This window comes from Sminthopsis crassicaudata, chromosome 2 (genome assembly GCF_048593235.1).
Source record: "Sminthopsis crassicaudata isolate SCR6 chromosome 2, ASM4859323v1, whole genome shotgun sequence".
In the NCBI taxonomy this organism is placed as follows: Eukaryota; Metazoa; Chordata; class Mammalia; order Dasyuromorphia; family Dasyuridae; genus Sminthopsis; species Sminthopsis crassicaudata.
The window spans coordinates 656,761,148-656,781,857 of NC_133618.1; the positions used below are offsets into that span (position 1 = coordinate 656,761,148).

Below are 20,710 nucleotides of genomic sequence, written 5' to 3' on the forward strand. Positions count from 1 at the left end.
CATATGATTTTTGTTAATTTGGTTATTGATATAGTCAATTATGCTAATAGTTTTCCTAATATTGAACCAATCCTGCATTCCTGGTATAAATCCTACTTCATCATGGTGTATTATCCTAGGTATAATTTTCTGTAATCTTTTTGCTAATATTTTATTTAAGATTTTTGCATCAAGTCCATTAGGGAGATTGGTCTATAGTTTTCTTTCTCTGTTTTTGTCCTATCTGGTTTAGGTTCATTCTCTATTTTTTCAAATAGTTTATATAGCATTGGAGTTAATTGTTCTTTAAATGTTTGGTAGAATTCACATATATAATTTTACATTTTGAAAAGAACAATGGAATAGATTTTCTCCCAGATGAAAAAATTGAGGCCAATTGCTGTGAATTTCCTTTTCTCTATTCTTCCTCATTGCCTATCATTCAAATGACTTTTGCCACTCTCCCCTCTTTCACCCCTGTTTCATGTGATGAAGTGGACTTACTCCCTAACAAGGCTAGCCCTTCTAATTGGTCAAGGGATCCCATTCTATCCCATCTCTTCCAACAGATTCCTTCTAACCCCTGCCCTTTTCTCCCATTCTTTCACTTATTTTCAGTCTCTGTTTCTCTACTGGCTCCTTTCCTACTGCCTACAAACATGTTCATTTCTCCCCACGCAGAAAAACCTCACTTACTCCTTCCATTTCTGCTAATTCTTTTCCTCTATCTCTTCTGTCCTTTGTAGCTAAACTCCTGAATATTATCTACAATGACTGCTTCCACTTTTCCTCCTCTTATTCTCTTCTTAACCCTTTGTATTCTGGCTTCTGACCTTATCATTCTATCAAAATTGTTCTCTCAAGTTACTCTTTTAATTACAAATCCAATGGCCTTTCCCAGTCCTCATTCTCCTCGACTTCTCTGCAACCTGTGAGAATGCTGATCACACTGTTCTCTCTGGGTTTTCAGGACACCACTTTCTCCTGGTTCTCCTTCTCCCTCTTCGATTGTCCCTTCTCTGTCACCCCTGCTGGATCCTCCTGCAGATCATGTTCTGTCCTGTGCCCTCTTCTCTTGTTCCCTTTGGTGGTGTTATCAGCTTCCATGGATATAATGACCATCTCTGTGCTAAAGATTCTTAAATCTATCTTTTCTATCCCAATCTCTGGTGACCTCAAATTTTGCATCTTTATCTACTTTTTAGGCTTCAAGCTGGATGTTCTAAACTCAACCTGTACAAAATGAAACCCATTATATTTCCTCCTAAAATCTCCTTCCCCTGCCTCCTCATCTGTCAGTTCCCTCAGGACCTGAAAAATCATCCTGAATTCCTCTCCATCGCTCTCCTTCCCCTTCCCTGGTATCCAAACTTCTACCAAGGCTTGTTGATTTTACCTTGCAGCATCTTTCACTGTCTCCATCCTGGTACAGGCCCTTATCCCTTCACACCTGGACCACTGCCATGGCCTGCTCATAGGTCTGCCTGCCAAAGTCTCCCCATGCCAGCCTTTTCTCCATCCAGCCATGTTCTCTACTCAGTGACTTTCCTAAGTGCAACTCCCTGCTCAGTAAACTTCAGGGGCTTCTCCTTGCATCCAGGAGCAAGACCAAAATGCTCCTCTTGTCCTTCAGAGGCCTTTTACCTTTCTAGGCTTCTTATATTTTATTTCTCTCCCCATACTCTTTGATCCAATGATACTGCCTCAAGGGTGTTCCACGTATACTCTCTCTCAGCTCTGGGCATTTTCTCTAACTGTTCCATGTATCTGGAATGCTCTCCCTCCTCCATTCTGATTACTGACTTCCCTGGCTTCCTTTAAGTCATAACTAATTCACACCTCCTACAGGAAATCTCTCCTCCCCTCCCCCTTGGTCCCAGTGGCTTCCCTCTGTTAATTATTTCCCCTATCCTGTATATAGATTGCTTTGTATATTTGTTTATATATTGTCCTTCACATTAAATTGTAAACTCTTTGAGAGTTTGCCACTTTTTATATCCCCACTGTGTGGTATGATGTCTGGTACATAATAGCTTATTGTTTATTGAACTAAATTGAATTGAATAAAGGTTACATTTTCTGCTTATCTTCTCATTTCAGAGGAGTGCCAGGTGAAAACATTAAATCCTAGTGTAGTCTGTAAGTTTTCAAAGGTTTGTGACCTTTTAGCAATGAATTTTGCTTCTTTGCTCTGTTAATGTACTGTCATTTTTCTGATGAGAAGAACAACTGCTTGATATAAAAATTAACTTTTGGTTCCTTTGTTTCCTATGAATTTTCTAAGTTTCTTATAGTGAATAACTAAGTTGTGGCATGTGATTTGATGGAATACCACTGTGATATAAAAAATGACGAGTTGTTTGACTTGGGAAAAACATGGAAAGACTTACATGAAACAATGTAGGGTGAAAAGAGCAGACCTCAAGAGAACATTGTATACAGTAACATCAATAATATTTAGAAAAAGAAGGATAAGTAGCAACTCAAAATGTAATAATCTCCACTCCCCTTACAAAAGAAAGAAACATTTGTTATCCATCCAGCTAGGACAAAATCTTGTCCTTATCCACTGATAGCTCACTACGTTATCTTAGTGATATATAACTGGCTTTTTTGACTTAAAGAATTTTGAATCTTATTTTAATTCATGTTGAGAAAGTTGTTTTAATTTGAGAAACATTTTTGAAAAATTTGTACTCAGGATACTTAATTTTCTCTACATTTTTGCATTATAAACTTAATGTACAAAAGAAATATTATTAAGCAGAATGAAATTTCTAAAATTAAAACAATTTAAATTTATACTGAGGGAAAAATATAAATTTGAGCATTGCAACAATAACATTCATCTGCTCTTTGTCCTGTTATGAATTCAATTGTGTACTAGAAAATCTATTGTCTTTCTTTTTAATATGATTACAGACAATAAGTTTTGATTCATTTGACTCTGATTTTGTATCACTTTATATGTTTAATTTATTATGTTTTTATGTTCTTTGTTTCAACTTTTTTTGAATGATACCATTACTATATTTCACTAGATCTGTGATCTTAAAAATATGGGTGCATATTGATATTCAGACTGTTTTGTCTTTGTGGGTGACTCATGTTCATGTATTTTTCCCAGAGATCTGCTCAACATGCTGGGAGCTTCTAGATTTCTTGACATTGAATGGACATGGAGCACATGGGCTGCCCATCAGTTATCCATTGTTTTTGCTATGTCTGGCTATATTCCTTTTCAGGTCATGCATCTCTGCTATTCTTTATGCTCCTTCTTCTGCTTATTTCTTGATTAGTAAGAGGTAGCAAATTTTTTTTGCATCTACCAGTCACCTCTTTACTTACTGTTCTTTGGATGGCTTGTAGTTTCAGAGACAAGTATTCCATATTTTTCAATTGTATAGCCCCATTGAAAAGATTATTCAAATAGATTTAGATCATCTCCACCCACAGTTATTCATCCTGGGTGTCTCTAGTTCATGTCGTTTCAAAAGTTTGCCATAAGGCCTTCCTTGATTTCTCTTGCTATTGAGGGAAAGGGAAGGGACCACCCTGCTTGTCCACCTGTCATCCTTCAGTCCTGCCACATGAGCAACCCATTTTTTTCTAATCTGATGATGTCTTTTCCCATTCTTTGTAGAAATTCATTGTTGATTCTGTGTTTTATTATTCACACCCATCACTTGCTTCTTCCTTGTTTTCTTTGTAATTTTCACTTTTAATTTTTCAGAGGCATTTGTAATCTTTGTCTCATTGCTGTATCACAGAATATTAGCATTGAAAAGGTGGGCCTTCATGGGAAGCTTTGCCCATTTCCTAGGACAACTCAAACTGCTTTCTTTCTATCTATTCTTGGGCCCAATTCATTGTCCAACATCAGAGTCTGTCAGGAATAAAGGTACGGATGAACCAGATCTATGGGTTTATACAATTGAATATATCTGTACAATAGGCTTGCTTTATGCACTTGTTTTTTTTTTTCCTTTGTGAATAGTTAGACAACTTGTGAGAATATAGATCTCATTTAGTTTATTATGTAATGTTCTGGGGCTTCATTTAGTTAATATCATATTAACCACAAATAAGTATCTCTGAAGGAATTCTCCACCCAATATGGAGTCTCTGCTGAGCATTCTACATGATGTCAGACAATTCTGGCAGACAAATGTCTTTTTTTTCCCCCTCCTTTTTTATGCCTTGCTGTGTTTTAATATTCAGAATGTCGTTGAATGATTTTTTCTGCTACCTTTTAAGCAATCTTGACATGTATGGGAGACTAGCTTGTTAGAAGAAGAGAGCTTGTAAAGATGGTAGCATTTGTTGCAGCGAGGCAAATGCTTGTTTATATTCAGCATATATTAAGCATAATGCATACTTGTGTTTTCCATATTTTTCAGTCTGTTGTGTGACTATGAAGTTCTGGTCTGCTATAATAAGCTATCATGAAAGTTTGCCTTTTCCTGCTTCATACCTTATGAAAGATTCACCTAATGTTGTGCAGATTATTATTTTTAAAATTTTATATAAGGTAGTAAAGCCGGCAAATGGATTGATAGCTTTGGTATTTTCTCAGATGCCCTTTTTTGATAACAAGGTCCATGACTTTTTTAAAAAGCCTTTGATATATTCTGCTCTTTGTTTTATTTTGAGAAATAATTTATTAGTGTCCTTAATTTGTGAGCCTCTAGAATGAGTTCCCCCCTCTTTCTTGCCTATTCCAGACCAGCTATTTTTTCCCATCTTTGTTTTCTTTAGAGCTGTTTTTACTTCTCCTGCAATATATCAGGGATGTTAGGATCTGTACGTGGTGTTTCCACTGTTATTGATAGAGAAGTTTGTTGTAGAACTCTCTTGATAGAGTATTCAGTTTATTCTGTGCATCGCTCTTTTCTTTGTTTCGTATTTAAATATCCTTGGGATATATTGTCTTAATTGGGTTTCTTGTCAAGCTTTTGTAGACTTGTTTTTTCTTCCAGATTTAATTTTGAAGTACTAGTGTTCATAATATCTTAGCATTCTATTCTGTAATATTTCACAAACGAATCTCTCTCTTGGTAAGGAGAGAAAGTATATGGCAGGTGATGAATTTTCTAAGCTATTTCTGGTTCACTGTGACAATTGGTATACATCCATTAAACTTCCTTAGGAAATTATGATAGTCCATTTTGATGTCTGTTCTTTTATCCATTTCTTTAAATGGACCAGATTTAGAATTGTCTCAATTGTAAATCATTATTTTATTTATGTTCTTTTAAGTCGGTATTGATATTGAGCTTTTTCTAATTCAGTAATCTATATGAAACTTATTTAGATGATTCCTACAGTTTCCCATTTGCCAAAATAGAATTAAGTTAATTTCCTCATTTGTGATGTTTTATTTGGTACTTATCATGCTCATTGCTCCCTGATAGTCTTCCAGAAGAATGTACTCGTGATATGTGTGTCACATTTCTCGTAGTTTAATCTAATAATCTTATAAGCTTTTTACCTCTTTTGTTTCTTACTCTTGAATTGTGTTTTGAACATTTTGCATAGTTTTCCATTTCATACCTCTTTTGCATGTAAGTCACCAAATTGAAGTTTATGTTGATTTAATTTGGGAAGTCTCAGGGCTTTTTTTTTCCTTTGATACCTTTTGTTTTTATGCCACTTTCATTCTCCAGTATGTTCTTAGTGGGTTTTTTTGAAGAATTTCTCCACCTGCTGATTTCTTTGCAATAGGGATTATAATTAATTTGTAGTGGTCATTTTGCAAATGTATGATGGGGTACAGCAAGATGAGATGACCACATGTCCCATGAAAAGTATCTTCTTGTTTTCAATTGTTTGAAAAAAATAATTTACCCAATTCCTTTATTTTTTCTAAATAAGAAAATGTGAAACATTCTTGTGTTTAACTGCAACTTTCTTTAATCTTCTCATTTTATAGTAGGCATATAAAGACTGATATGAATGAGTTCCTTAATTAGGGAGTTTATGGGGCACTTTCTTATACTTTCCATAATGATTGGATGTGCAGATTGTTTTTCTCCCTACCCCACCTTCATACAGATTAAGTGGCTATTAACTTTTTTTTTTTTATCAGATCCTTTTTCTCTTTCAATAATGTCTTTGGGATCTAATTCTAATAATAGTTGAGTCAGTTTTGTATTATTTTTCGAAATGTTTGTCTGTAGTCTCTGCCTGTTGTAACATCAAAGTGAATTTTCATTATGTTCATATTTTGCTAATTTTATCATTAAAAGGTAGTATAATGTTTCAATTAAAATTTTTTCATCATAATGTAATTACTAGACTATTGAATTCATATGTTGTAGGTAAAGCCTAAATAAATTAAAAAGGCATCACATGAAGGAGCACAGCTTTTCTTTAGAAACCAATAATGTATAGTTAAAAAGCTATTTATAGCTAAAAGATGATAGCTACATTGTAGTTCTTTATTGCCTCTCTGAGGAACATTGATCTATTATGTATCCTCAGGTAACCACCATCAACAATTTACCATTTTAGCCAAATAAGGTTTACCTTTATATCTCATCTTCCCCAATAAGTGCAAATCAGTTTTGCAGTATTTATCTTCAGAAGATACAGAGTTGGGATACTTGAGTTTGTGTCGTATTTGTGACTGATGAAGCTGAGGGGCTGACTGGGGATGTCCAATGGCAGGAATGGGTGAAGTGGGCTGTGCCCCTCTGGTGCATTGCTAAGGAAAGGGCTGAGATGGGTGCTGCATGTGTTGCATTTGCTGCTGCTGCATTTGTTGCAGCTGGATGTGCTGTAGCTCCTGCTGCATTTGACATTGACAGTTTTTCTGGCTATATTGGTGCTGATGCAAATGCTGTTGTACAGTGAGGCTGAAAATGGTGCTGTTGCATTTGTTGTTGGGTTTGCTGATCCAGTCAGTGCTGGTGCATCTGTTGTAGCTGCTGCTGTTGCTACTGTATCTGATGCTTCTGGGTTTGCTCTGTGATGGTGTGGCAACCATGGCTGTTCCCATCTAGCCAGTTAATGAGGCTGAAAAGTTTGTTGGCATGTTGGCTGCCATGGTAACAGTAGCTACAATCTGATTCATTGGGAGTCTCATTAATTAGGGGTTTAGGAACAATTACCCTGGGAAGTGACTGTGGATGAATCTGACACTAGTGCATGTTGAGAAAGAGGAGAAGGGAGAATGAAAAATTAGGAGATGCCCGTGTCTGCTGTACAGAATGAATTGTTTGAGCTTCTGCCATTCTGCAGCAGTCTTGGAAACGAGACTTGCTTAATAAGCAGCAAATGCCTTTAGGTATTCTTTCTTGGCAGCCTCAGTTTTCCTTTCATATCCCTGCTTTTGTCCTTCACCCAGGCTATCCCACATTGTTGCTACTGTTTTTGAAACTTTTCCAAAGGTTGCATTGAGATTTTGACCTTTAATTGCAGCTTGTGTATCTCTGGAGAATAGGGCATATTCTGACACTGGTTTCTGTGCTCATTGGACTATTTCTTTTTCTTTGGAATTTTGGGCTTCTTGCCAGAATCTGGAGTAACTCTTCTTTCTCCAATGGCTCTTTCTCATCTGCATCATCTTCACTGATGAGCTTGATGGAGAAGGAGTTGCCGGTTTGCTTACAGGACGTGAAGGAAATACGTGATGGTACCCCCTAAATTTAATCCCATTTGGTCCGTGAGCTGAGATTGGTTGATGGTTATGAGCTTGGGTCATCTGGACAATATACTTCATGATTAAGAAATTTGATGATATGGCAACTTCTGTGTATGATCATGTTCCATGTGCAATCCGATGCCATGGATTATACCATTCTGTACCACATGGTTTCTTGATATTATAATAGAAAGATCCAAGGTTAGAAAAAAAACTGGTGTAAATCCATTCACTTATGCAGAAAGTGAATTACTGAGGTCTTGAAAGGATAACAGTACATTTGATATTCTTAAGTTGTAGAGGCAGAACAGTTGGTGGGATTTTAAACTCTGTCCCCAAGACTTAGAGTATGGAATATTTCATAGGCAGTAAGAAAGGCATCATTTGTTTTGGCCATATTCAGATTGTTGTTATTGTTTCCAAAATCACGAGTCAGTCAGGACCAAGGTTATGTTTTAAGAGAGAGTTTTGATGTCTTTCATTTAGTGCTCCTTTTTGTCTGATGAGTGTGTATGTGTGTGTGTGTGTGTGAGCCCATAACATTTATTTTAAAAAATCCATCTCTTTCCTATTTTGAGTCAGTTCTTAATGCTGGATTTTTAGATTTCTCACTTGCCATTCAATTTAATAAGCTTTTGTTACCAGCTCTATATTTAGACATTGTGCTAGATTCTGGGGATAAGAAAACAAAAACAAAATCCGTGCCCTCAAGAAGCTTACATTTCATGATACATGGAAACTTGTATACACATAAGTAAATAGAATGTAGGGAAGTGGTGATGTGAACTCAAGAAGACCTTCCTTAGGAGAGGGCCCTTCCCCTTCTCTCTACTCAATTTGGCTCAGGCCTTCATCACCTCTCTCATCCATGACTGCAGAAGTTTCTTGATGAGTCATCTTTCATACAGCCATCCAAGTGATCGTTTTTAAAGTTCTCTTCAGATGAGGTCACTTCCCTACTTAAGAAACTTCAGTGACTGCCTATTGTCACCAGGATAAAATGCATACTCTCCTCTTGGTCCTAGAAAATCTTTCACCATCTGGCTCCAGCTCCCCTTTGTCCAATAGTTGCCTTTGGCTTTCTGTCATGTACTCTTCCACAGTGTGCCTTCCCTCTTACCTGGAATGTACCCATTACTCACCACTGTTTCTTAGCTTCCTTAAGTGCCCAGGTCAAGTGGCAACCTATCCTTATTCCCTTCCACTTTCCAGTGGCCTTTTATGCATAGCTTTTTATTGCAATCATTTTATGCATAGCTTTTGATTGCATATATATGATTCCTCCCAGTAGAAGGGAAGCTGCCTGAGATTTGGTCCCAGGGTTGTTGTTTTTCTTTGTATTCCTAGAGCTGAGCCCAGTGCTTGGCATCTGGGTATTTAATAAAAACTTACTGAATGGATGAAAGAGGCTAGGTATTGTGTGGTGGGGTAGGAGAGGAAGAAAGAGGAGAAAAGAGAAGGGAGAGCATTGCAGGCATGGGAGAACCACCAGTGCAAAGATCTAGAAGTGGAAGGTAGTTAAGAGTTCAGCTAGAATGCCAGGTGACTGGAGTATAGAGAATATGGAGCTTTAGGAAAGACATCTGAAATGGTCAGTGAGAACTACCTTATCGTGCTTTCAGTTCTGTGATGAGGAATTTGCACCTAACTCAGAGATCTCAGGGAGTCGCTGAAGAGTTTAATAGAATGTAAGCTTCTTGAGGTAGCTGGGTGGCACAGTGTATACAGCACTACCCTTGGAGTCAGAGGATCTGACATTTACTAGCTGTGATCCTCGGCAAGTCGTTTAACCATCTTTCTCATCGGTAAAATGAAATAGAGAAGGAAATGGAAAAGCCCTCCATTATTTTTGCCAAGAAAACTTGATGGAGAGGCTTAAATGTGATGAATATAAGCTTCTTGAAGGTAGGGAGCAAGGACCAAGGACCATTTTATCTTTTGTCTTATATATAGTAAGTGCTTACTGGGTTGAACTGAAATTTTCATATCTTTTCTTGGATGAAAGTGACCCATCTTAAAACTAGATGTTTGATAGTTAATATTTTGTTACCATGTTCACTTCAATATCCTATAACCGAAAGATTTTTTTAAAAAGATTTTTAAAATGAGCATAAAAGAAACTATTTTTAGGCTCAGAATACACAATCATTTTCTTAATTTTCTTTTAGAAAAGCCTGAGTTCCCTGTCAGCTCCGGGAGTAGAGAATGATAAATGATAAAAAATTAGCTAAATGAGTTTGGTTCCACTGTAAGATTCCTGCTGGTTCTTGATTTGTTTCTTCCCTGGAAACTGATAATGTAATTGAACTTTATTTCTAGGTTTAAATAAACATGAAAAACTACTGAATAAGTATTTCTTTATAGTATTTTGATAACATTTTCTGAAGGCTTTGTTGAGAGAATTAATTTCTTCCTAGTTCAGTTTCTGTCCCTAACTGGGTAAAGATGAAAATAAAATATACCATCCTCTAGAAATCATGTATTGCTAAATTACAATTCTGAACCAACTCAAAAAGCTTTCTACCTTTTTTTCTCCAAAACAAAATAATAGTAAATCTAGATATAGTAAGTTTCTGATGTATTTTATTTAATCTCAGGTGCTGACTCTTTTTTTTTTTTTTTTTTTTTTTTTAAATTTTTTTTATTATATATATATATATTTTATAATATTATCCCTTGTATTCATTTTTCCAAATTACCCCCCCTTCCTTATTCCCTCCCCCCGACGACAGGCAATACCATACATTTTACATGTGTTACAATATAGTCTAAGTACAATACATGTGTGTGAATATCATTTTCTTGTTGCACAATAAACATTAGAATCCGAAGGTACATGCAACCTGGGCAGACAGATATTAGTGCTAACAATTTACATTCCCCTCCCAGTGTTTCTTCTCTGGGTGTATCTACCTCTGTCCATCATTGATCAACTGGAAGTGAGTTGGATCTTCTTTATGTTGAAGATTTCCACTTCCATCAGAGTACATCCTCATACAGTATTGTTGTTGAAGTGTACAGTGATCTTCTGGTTCTGCTCATTTCACTCAGCATTAGTTGATTTAAGTCTCTCCAACCCTCTCTGTATTCCTCCTGCTGGTCATTTCTTACTGAGCAATAATATTCCATAACCTTCATATACCACAATTTACCCAACCATTCTCCAACTGATGGACATCCATTCATCTTCCAGTTTCTAGCTACAACAAAAAGAGCTGCCACAAACATTTTGGCACATATATGTCTCTTTCCGCTCTTTAGTATTTCTTTGGGATATAATCCCAGTAGTAGCGCTGCTGGGTCAAAGGGTATGCACAGTTTGATAACACAGGTGCTGACTCTTAAACAGATTTTTAAAATAAGTCACAAATTCCTTTTTCTTCTACCTACTTTGTAAAAGTCAGCTTATTTAATAGACACATAATTGCCTATCTTCTCGAGTGATGATTTTTTTTTTTTACTTTCTCTTAGTACAGATATACTTCCCCCCTAAAGTTAGCTGATTCTCAGAATTTCTCTTAGGATAAGATGGTGATGGGGGATACATTATGGTGAATACTTCTCTGTTAAGGCAAAGTACAGACACAGGTTTTGTTTTATTGTTTTCTTTTCCATGTCAGATGTACTTTCTTTGTCAAGATTTTATGCATCTCATTTCTCTCCCAATGGACACCAAATCATAGTAACTGAAAGCAAAAAAAATATAATTTTCTCTGCAGGCCTTTTATTGAGCATTCAGAAATAACTGAACTGTCTTGGTATGTCGAGCCTATTCTCTAGGAGAGGCAGCAGTGGAGAAAATACTGGCAATTAGTCAAAGCATCTGGATTAGACTTTTGGTTTTGTTTTTTGCTACCTGCTTTTCCCTGGAAGAGCCTATGTAGTGTAGTGAGAAGAGGTCTGATCTTGGAATTAATCTCTCTGAGTTTCAGTTTGCTAATCTATGAAACTGGGGTACGAATAGATACCTTTAACATCTAATTCATGGGTTGAGAAGGTGATGTACATAAAGCACTTAGGTGACTTGAAAACATTATTAAATGCTAGCTTTCTTTGTGACTTTGAGCAATTTACATAACTCTTCTGGTCCTCAGTTTCCCCCTTTATGAAGTTTCTCATTTTCTTTCTTTCTTTCTTTTTTTTAAGTTTTTCATTTTTAAAAACTATGTTTTCTTCTGCCTTCAATCTGCTTTGAGCCAACAAGAACTACATAGCTAGTGAATATAACATTTTACATTAATATAAGAACTTCCTATATGAATTAAGAGGAACAAAATGATAGTGGTATGCTAGATAAACAATACATTTTAATTCTTGATATGTCAGTAGCATATTAATTCTGGGAAATCTGTTAAACATCTCAGGAACTTTAGAAAAAATGTTACTTGTACTACCTACTTAATGGATTCTATTTTGAAATTATAAGGACAGACACTTGTGGTAGAAGACTCTTTGTATCTCAAAATGTGATTTGTTATCAAACTATCACTCTTTGCAGATGATATGATGGTATACTTAGAGAACCCCAAAGACTCTGCTAAAAAGCTATTAGAAATAATTCAGAATTTTAGCAAAGTGGCAGGATACAAAATAAATCCATATAAATCCTCAGCATTTTTATATATCACCAACAAAATGCAACAGGAAGAGATACAAAGAGAAATTCCATTCCAAACAAATGTTGAGAGTATAAAGTATTTGGGAATCCATCTACCAAAGAAAAGTCAGGAATTATATGAGAAAAATTACAAAACACTTGCCACAAAAATAAAGTCAGATTTAAATAATTGGAAAGACATTCAGTGCTCTTGGATAGGCCGAGCGAATATAATAAAGATGACAATACTCCCCAAACTAATCTATTTCTTTAGTGCTATACCAATCAGACTCCCAAGAAACTATTTTAATGACCTAGAAAAAAATAACAACAAAATTCATATGGAAGAATAAAAGGTCGAGAATTGCAAGGGAACTAATGAAAAAAAAGTCAGAGGAAGGTGGTCTAAGTGTACCTGATCTAAAGCTATATTATATAGCAGCAGTCACCAAAACCATTTGGTATTGGCTAAGAAATAGACCGGTAGATCAGTGGAACAGATTAGATCCAAAGGACAAAAAAGGGTACATCTATAGCAATCTAATCTTTGACAAACCCAAAAATACCAACATTAGTGATAAAAATTCATTATTTGGAAAAAACTGTTGGGAAAACTGGAAATTAGTATGGCAGAAATTAGATATGGATCCACACTTAACACCATATACCAAGATAAGATCAAAATGGGTCCATGATTTAGGCATAAAGAATGAGATAATAAATAGATTAGAGAAACAGAAAATAGTCTACCTCTCAGACCTGTGGAGGAGGAAGGAATTTATGACCAGAGGAGAACTAGAGATCATTATTGATCACAAAATAAAAGATTTTGATTACATCAAACTAAAAAGTTTCTGTACAAACAATACTAATGCAAACAAGATTAGAAGGGAAGTAACAAATTGGGAAAATATTTTTAAAAGTAAAGGTTCTGACAAAGGTCTCATTTCCAAAATATATAGACAACTGACCCTGATTTATAAGAAATCAAACCATTCTCCAATTGATAAATGGTCAAAGGATATGAACAGACAATTCTCAGATGACGAAATTGAAACTATATCCACTCATATGAAAGAGTGTTCCACATCACTATTGATCAGAGAAATGCAAATTAAGACAACTCTGAGATACCACTACACACCTGTCAGATTGGCTAAGATGACAGGAACAAATAATGATGAATGTTGGAGGGGATGTGGGAAAACTGGGACACTGATACATTGTTGGTGGAGTTGTGAAAGAATCCAGCCATTCTGGAGAGCAATTTGGAACTATGCCCAAAAAGTTATCAAACTGTGCATACCCTTTGACCCAGTATTGCTGTTATTGGGCTTATCTCCCAAAGAAATACTAAAGAGCAGAAAGGGACCTGTATGTGCCAAAATGTTTGTGGCAGCTCTTTTTGTTGTAGCTAGAAACTGGAAGATGAATGGATGCCCATCAATTGGAGAATGGTTGGGTATATGAAGGTTATGGAATATTATTGCTCTGTAAGAAATGACCAGCAGGAGGAATACAGAGAGGCTTGGAGAGACTTACATCAACGGATGCTGAGTGAAATGAGCAGAACCAGAAGATGTATTCTGATGGAAGTGGATATCTTCAACATAAAGAAGATGCAACTCACTTCCAGTTGATCAATGATGGACAGAAATAACTACACCCAGAGAAGGAACACTGGGAAGTGAATGTAAATTGTTAGCACTACTGTCTATCTACTCAGGTTACTTATACCTTCGGAATCTAATACTTAATGTGCAACAAGAAAATGGTATTTACACACATATATTGTATCTAGGTTATATTGTAACACATGTAAAATGTATGGGATTGCCTGTCATCAAGGGGAGGGATTAGAGGGGGGGTAATTTGGAAAAATGAATACAAGGGATAATATTATAAAAAAATTACTCATGCATATATACTGTGGAAAAAAATTCTAAATAAAATTAAAAAAATTAAAAATTAAAAAAAATGTGATTTGTTCTTTTTGTAGGAGTAAAACACAAGTCTTCTCTGACAGCCGAGGATTGCTTTGAATTGGGTAAAATAGCATACACTGAGGCTGATTACTACCATACTGAGCTATGGATGGAACAAGCCTTAAAGCAGCTAGAGGAAGGCGAAGTGTCCACACTTGACAAAGTCTCGGTTCTAGACTATTGGAGTTATGCTGTGTATCAACAAGGGCACTTGGAGAAAGCTCTCCTGCTCACCAAGAAGCTTCTTGAACTGGGTAAGTTAGAACTGATCCTTTCTTGAAGTTATTCCTGAGCTGGCCTATTGAGTTAGGAGAGCTTCTTGCCTTCCCCATTCTTCTCTCTCATATTCTCAAAAATTTCTAGGGATCAGTTTTGACCAGACTAGACAGTGTCACTTTGTTAAAGATGGCCTGAGTTCCTCTACCTATTTCTTAAGGAATTTCATTAATCACATTGTAAAATGGCTTACTCAATCTAAAACTAACGCTCTATTAAATTATAGCCTGCTTCCTAATTTTTATGGGCATAGAGCTTGATATGGGGTTTTTGTTTTATATATTGTACTTTTCTTCAAATTATATTGGCTTAAAATAAATTTTCCTTCTTGTAGATACTTTGAATGTAAAAATAATGATAATAGTGCTAATGATATGGGAGAGAGATAAAATGATTTGATCCTTATGCATTTATCACAATTATTAACATGTCATAATGTACATTATATATGACAATTATACAACTTATGTAATATAAATGCTTAATTCTTGAACATTTTATTAGTTTAAAAATAGGGTTTATACCCTATAGTTTAGCTAAGGTTGTCGGATTTATTTTTACTATCTTTATAAAAGAAGTTTACTTCTCAGAGAACCAGAACTGTAGGATTCTCTTGAAGTTTGTCTTGATGAAAATCTGGTTCACATTTCCTTCCTAATATGTTTGTTATGCGATGCATAACTCTTTCTTGGCAGGGCACATGGCATAATGTAAAAGTAACCCTTGAAATTCAGAAAGTATTTTCACTTTGAACTCTTTCTTAACAGAATAAATTGGAGTCACAAGTATCATGGGTAATATCTGAATGATCAGAAGTCATTTTATAGTCTATATGATAGATAAAGATTTCTAGACTAATTTTTATTTATATGATCTCTTTTTCCCTTCAAAAGTTTCATCCCCCTCAGCCTTGAGAGCAGGCAGCTGTGACTAGCAATTCTGTGGTAGCTCTTGGTTTCTAGTGTAACTGGAAATTATGAATTTAATTTATTTTTCTCTTCCTTCTCAGAATATTAGAATTAAAAGGTCCTAGACTTCAGAGGTAGCCTGATTCTGAGATTACTTTTGTGTCATTGCTTTATTTAATTTAATTTAGCAGTCATTGCTTTTGACCTCTGCCTATTATTTTCTTTATACTTAAATATGATTTCTGATTTTTATATGTATGACACTCCTTTTGTCAATGCAGATTGCAAACCCTCTGTGGCTTAGTTGATTGTCTTTTAAGAATTAGTGGGAAAAAAAAGAATTAGTGAAAAAAATTCATCCCATTATAGCTATTCTGATGATTAGTCTCTCTGAATTTCGCTATGGAGGCATTATGGCATGATAGTAAATATAGTAATGGAAAGTGTGGGAGTGAAGTCAGAAGATCCAACTTTGGCTTGCCTGCCTATGTGACTTTGGACAAGTCACTTTGTAGGATTCACTTTCATCATTTGTAAAATGAGATGGTTGGACTAGATGATCTCTAAGACCCTCTTGACCTCTAAACCTAATAGGCATTGGTGGACCTAAACTTGAAGTTGTATTTCAGTGCAGGACCTACAAAAATCTGTATTCGATTAGCAATGCCTTTTGGGAATCCAGGGTGTGACATAATAAATAATCAGAATGAGATATTAGTAGATATTATTCCACATACTGATAATTTTTTTGGGGGGGTGTCTCAGAAAAATCTCCTTTGTTCTGGGTACAAGTAAAATGAGTAAGACTTTCTTTGCTGATAATCAAAGAAATTGTGGTTGAGTAAATTTCCAAAATGTAAGTATAGTATTTGTTAGCCTGAACTAAATGATTCTCCTTCAGGACTTCTGTGCTATTACTATGGACTGATCCTTAAATATCTATGGTCTGTCTTTCTTACTGTGTCACTAGATCCTGAACATCAAAGAGCCAATGGTAACTTAAAATATTTTGAATATATAATGGCTAAAGAAAAAGATACCAATAAATCTACCACAAAATCTGCTGCTGACCAATCTGAGCAGGAAAGTGCTCCAAAGAGAAAGGGACGTGCCAAGGATTACCTGTCCGAAAGGCGGAAGTATGAAATGCTGTGCCGTGGGAGAGAGAGAGAGAGAGAGAGAGAGAGAGAGAGAGAGAGAGAGAACAGAGAGAGAGAGAAAGAAAAAGAGAAAGAGAGATTTGGAATTCAAAGAAGAGGCACCTGAAAATGCTAGAAATTAACACTCAACATAGGGAAGGTTAAAAGTGCCTTTACACCCAGAGAATAGATACTGAAGTAGTTGTATAGATAGAAATTTTTCTTATGATGATGAACATAACCTCCACAAATTTGTAAACATAATATTTGCATTTTCCCAATCATCCTTACATGACAAAGAGTTTTTAAAGCCATTTCTAGTGTAGGCACACAGAGATTTTAGGCTCCTCTTTATTTCATTTGAGGGCTGTCAGTGAGCATTTGTTGATTATCTACTTGTTGTGGACATGATGGTAGGTGCTGGAATGTAGAGAAAAGTAATATGCCCTTAAGGACCACCTTACTTTCTATTTCAAATACAGATTCAAGTAAGGTTATTTAGGAATGGCAGTCATCATACTATGTAGCATTACTCTTAGTAGCACCATCAATAGAAAGCTCAAATTATGATGTTGGAAGGGATCTTGCTGGTCTTGCCTTTGAGACCTTACCAAATCCTGTCTTACAGTATCCTGGACTGGTAGGGACTTAGGGAGGGAGCCCATTCTGTTTTGGGATAGCTATCATTTCACTGATTCTTGTTCTGCTCTTACCCTCTGGGGGCAGCAGAAGACAAATCCTCAGTTCAATCAATAAGCATCTTTTTTTGGGAAGGTGCTATCTGTACCAAGTAAAGGATGAGAGACGTAGGTTCAAGAAGCTTGCCTTCTACAGGGATGTGATATATGCTTGGATAAGCAATGTGGTGAATTATATAAAGTCATCGGAGAAGAGAGAGCTTTAACTGTGGGTAAAGGGAGAGAGAAAGTAGCAAGGTCTTCCCACAGAGCCGAAATTTGAAGGAAGTTGGGGGATTCTCATGATCAGAGAGGTGAACAGAGAGTACTTTTCAGTCATGAGGCACAGCCTTTGCAAAAGCACAGAATGGAATCCCACAGAAGGGGCCAGTAGAATAAAGAATGTGTGAAGGAGAGTGGTATAAGAAAAAGACTAAAGATAAGTGGGAGCAAGATTGTGGATAACTTTTAAATGCCCAATTGAGAATTTTGTATTTTATCTTAGAGGCAATAGGAAGCTAGTAAAAAGTATTATTATTATTATTTTTTAAAAGCTATATTTTAGGAATAGCATTTTGGTGGCTATATTTTGGAATAGTAGAAGACTTGAGTAAGAAGGTCAATTATGAGGTTGTTGCAGGAAGAAAATAATGAGAGCCTAAACAGGGATGATGGCCATTCCCAGGGTTAGTCTCCTCTTCCTGCTCCAGTCTTTGTGCTATAGAGCTGGATCTTCAGACCCTCCGTGGCAATTCAGAACAGAGTGCTGGTAACCTTGGTGTCCCCTGGACATTGAGAATGTCCCATTCTGAGCTCTGTGCCCCTTTTCTTATTGGTAGCCCTTTGCATCTTCCAATTTCCCCATTGTGGGCTTTCCATTCTTGCTGCCTCCAGACACAGAGCTTTGCAGACCACAGCTGTTTCTGACCCATCAGACTAAGAGGTGGGATTATTTGCCCTGCTGGCTTTGCAGATGGTTTCTTTTTCTATTGCCTAGAAGCTTCTAGATTACTTTTTTGGGTGCTTTTCTGAGGTGGAAGAATCACTGTAGATTCTCATTGGACTTCATGGTCATTATGTAGTTAGAAATGAATGTCAGGTTTTTACTGCAATAGGTATGTAGAAGTTGAGCGGTCTGCTTCCCTTCAGGCAACAACAGTCTTAGCCAGAATGTGGTGCATAGATTTTAAGTGTTAAAAAGAGGTTTTTGAGATTGCTCCCAGAGGTAATAGACACTGGAGTTTATTGAGCAGAGAAGAGATTTGGTTGCGTTTGTGCTTTAGGACTGTCATTTTGGATACTATATGGAGAGAAGATTATAGAGGGGAAAGACATGAGGCAGAAAAACCATTAGGAGACTATTACAATAATCTAGATAAGAGGTAATGAGGGTGTGAAACAGGGGAATGGTTGCATGATTGGAGAATAGGAAAAATATAGGAAAGGTGAAAGTCTTTTTGAAAAACTTGATTCTGCTATTCAGTATGTTAGCTCACCTTTCCAGCTTTGTGACACTTGCAAATTTGAAAACTATTCCATTTATGTCTTATCCAAGTCGCTGATGTTTTGTACTGATCCATGGAGGCAATGCATAAATCTTCTCAGCCTGACATTGAATCATTTAAATGATCATTCTTGGGCCCCAGCCAGTTTTGAGTTGATTTAACTCCACACTTATGAGAGCTCACTTCGAATTATCTTTTTCACAAGAATAGCATGAAAGACTTTATCAGCTGCTTTGCTAAAATCCAAGTGAAAATGTAACTTCAGCATCACAGTGATATACCAGCTTAGTGACCCTATAAAGAAAAACAAACTAAAAAAGGAAATGAGATTAGTTTGACTTGTCTCTTCCTTTTATATTTTGCATAAAACATAACTGTTATGTACAAAATTCTGTGTAGATTCTGTTGCCCTCACTTAAATCTATATCACTTTCTCCATGTTTCAATAAATTTCCTATATTTGAATTTTCTTCAAGCAACATAACATAATATTCTATTCATATGTAATTTTTCCTCCCAGCCATCTTCAATTTTGTTTTTGTTTTTGTTTTTGTTTTCTTTTCTTTTCTTTTTTTCCTTTTTTTTTTTTTTTTGCTTCATAAAAAAAGTGCTGCTATAAATATTTTGACACATGGGAACTTTCTGCCTTGGACTTCCTTGGAGTTGATACCTATGAGGAGAATTTCTAAGACAAATAAGAAGAGAGGTTTTTTTTTTTTTTTGAGTTTTCCAAATTGAAACAACCCTTTCTTGATGTGACCCTTGATGATTCTCTGTAATCATCCCTTCTTTCTCTAAGTCATTCTTTCCCTAATGTAATAGAATTTTGCCAGAAATTAAATAAAACTCAGAAGCTTAGAGTTAGTATGTTTTTTTTTTTAAAAGGAAATGAAGACATTTGGCTTTTTCCATCCCTCCAGCATCTTCCCTGTTCTCTATGATACCTTGAGGATATCTAGAAATTGTTTAGGAGAGTGGGTTGAAAAGGAGTCTTTTTAACCAAAAGAAAGCACTTCTTTATAATAAGGAGGCTGCCCAATTATTATGAAGAATATGGAGAAATCTTTGACTCCTGGATTTTTATTTTGATGAAAAAACATCTATTTCTTCCTTTATTGTCTAGACACAAACACACACACACACACACACACACACACACACACACACACCACCCACCCACCACCACCACCTCCAACAACAACAACAAAATTCATTTTTCATTCTGAAAGTTGGCTTGTTTTTAATGTCAAGAAGAGTATCTGTCAAAGATCTTTGAGATAGTTTTATTATATGAGAAGTAACCTTCTTGCCCATCAAAATAGATTAAATTTACCTGGTTAATTTCTTACTTAGCTCTGTATCCTTTCTAGTGATTGAGTAATTACTGCTAATCACAATACAAAGACTATAGTATTTTCCTGTGACTGCATAGACCAAGCAAATACATTGCAGCTTCTGCTTTTAAGGTACCCAGTTCATTTAAGGATCTGGGGTTTGCCTACAAAGTACTTGGAGAATTTTGAACTATTTTCCCATATCCACAATATTTTCTTATGTTTTCCTGTTTCTTTCCATTTTATTCTCAGACTCCTCAGAGACAGAAGAAACTCTTCTGCCGCTACCACGATGGCAATCGGAACCCCAAGTTTATCTTGGCTCCAGCCAAACAAGAGGATGAGTGGGACAAACCTCGCATTGTTCGTTTTCATGAAATAATTTCTGATGCTGAGATTGAAATTGTTAAAGACCTAGCAAAACCCAGGGTAAAAATTTCATTTTAATTTTTTGGAGTTTTATAGATAATGCCATGTGGAGGAACTTGGTTTGGTTTTTTTGAAGTCTGACATGATTTTATAGTGTTTTTTCCCCTTTTGTAAGACTTTAAGAATGGATTGTACTAGATTGTGACATATCTATCTTAATTTTTCTTGGGTTTATGGCTTACCCTAAGTAGAATGTGTGGCTTTTAATATAAATGTGGCGATCAAATTCTGTTTGT

General features: G+C 35.9%; 1 protein-coding gene and 1 pseudogene across 1 annotated transcript in view; one reads left to right on the forward strand and one right to left on the reverse strand.

Moving 5' to 3' along the window:
* Window positions 1–20,710, forward strand: part of P4HA1 (prolyl 4-hydroxylase subunit alpha 1) — a 72,095-nt gene that overhangs the window by 34,900 nt on the left and 16,485 nt on the right. Inside the window, exons 7-10 of the mRNA XM_074296862.1 lie at window positions 14,221–14,460; window positions 16,361–16,550; window positions 17,104–17,119; window positions 20,298–20,474. Coding sequence (XP_074152963.1) covers window positions 14,221–14,460; window positions 16,361–16,550; window positions 17,104–17,119; window positions 20,298–20,474 — 623 coding nt within the window. The remainder of the gene's footprint in view (window positions 1–14,220; window positions 14,461–16,360; window positions 16,551–17,103; window positions 17,120–20,297; window positions 20,475–20,710) is intronic.
* On the reverse strand, window positions 6,561–8,057 carry LOC141557369 (TOX high mobility group box family member 3 pseudogene; annotated as a pseudogene).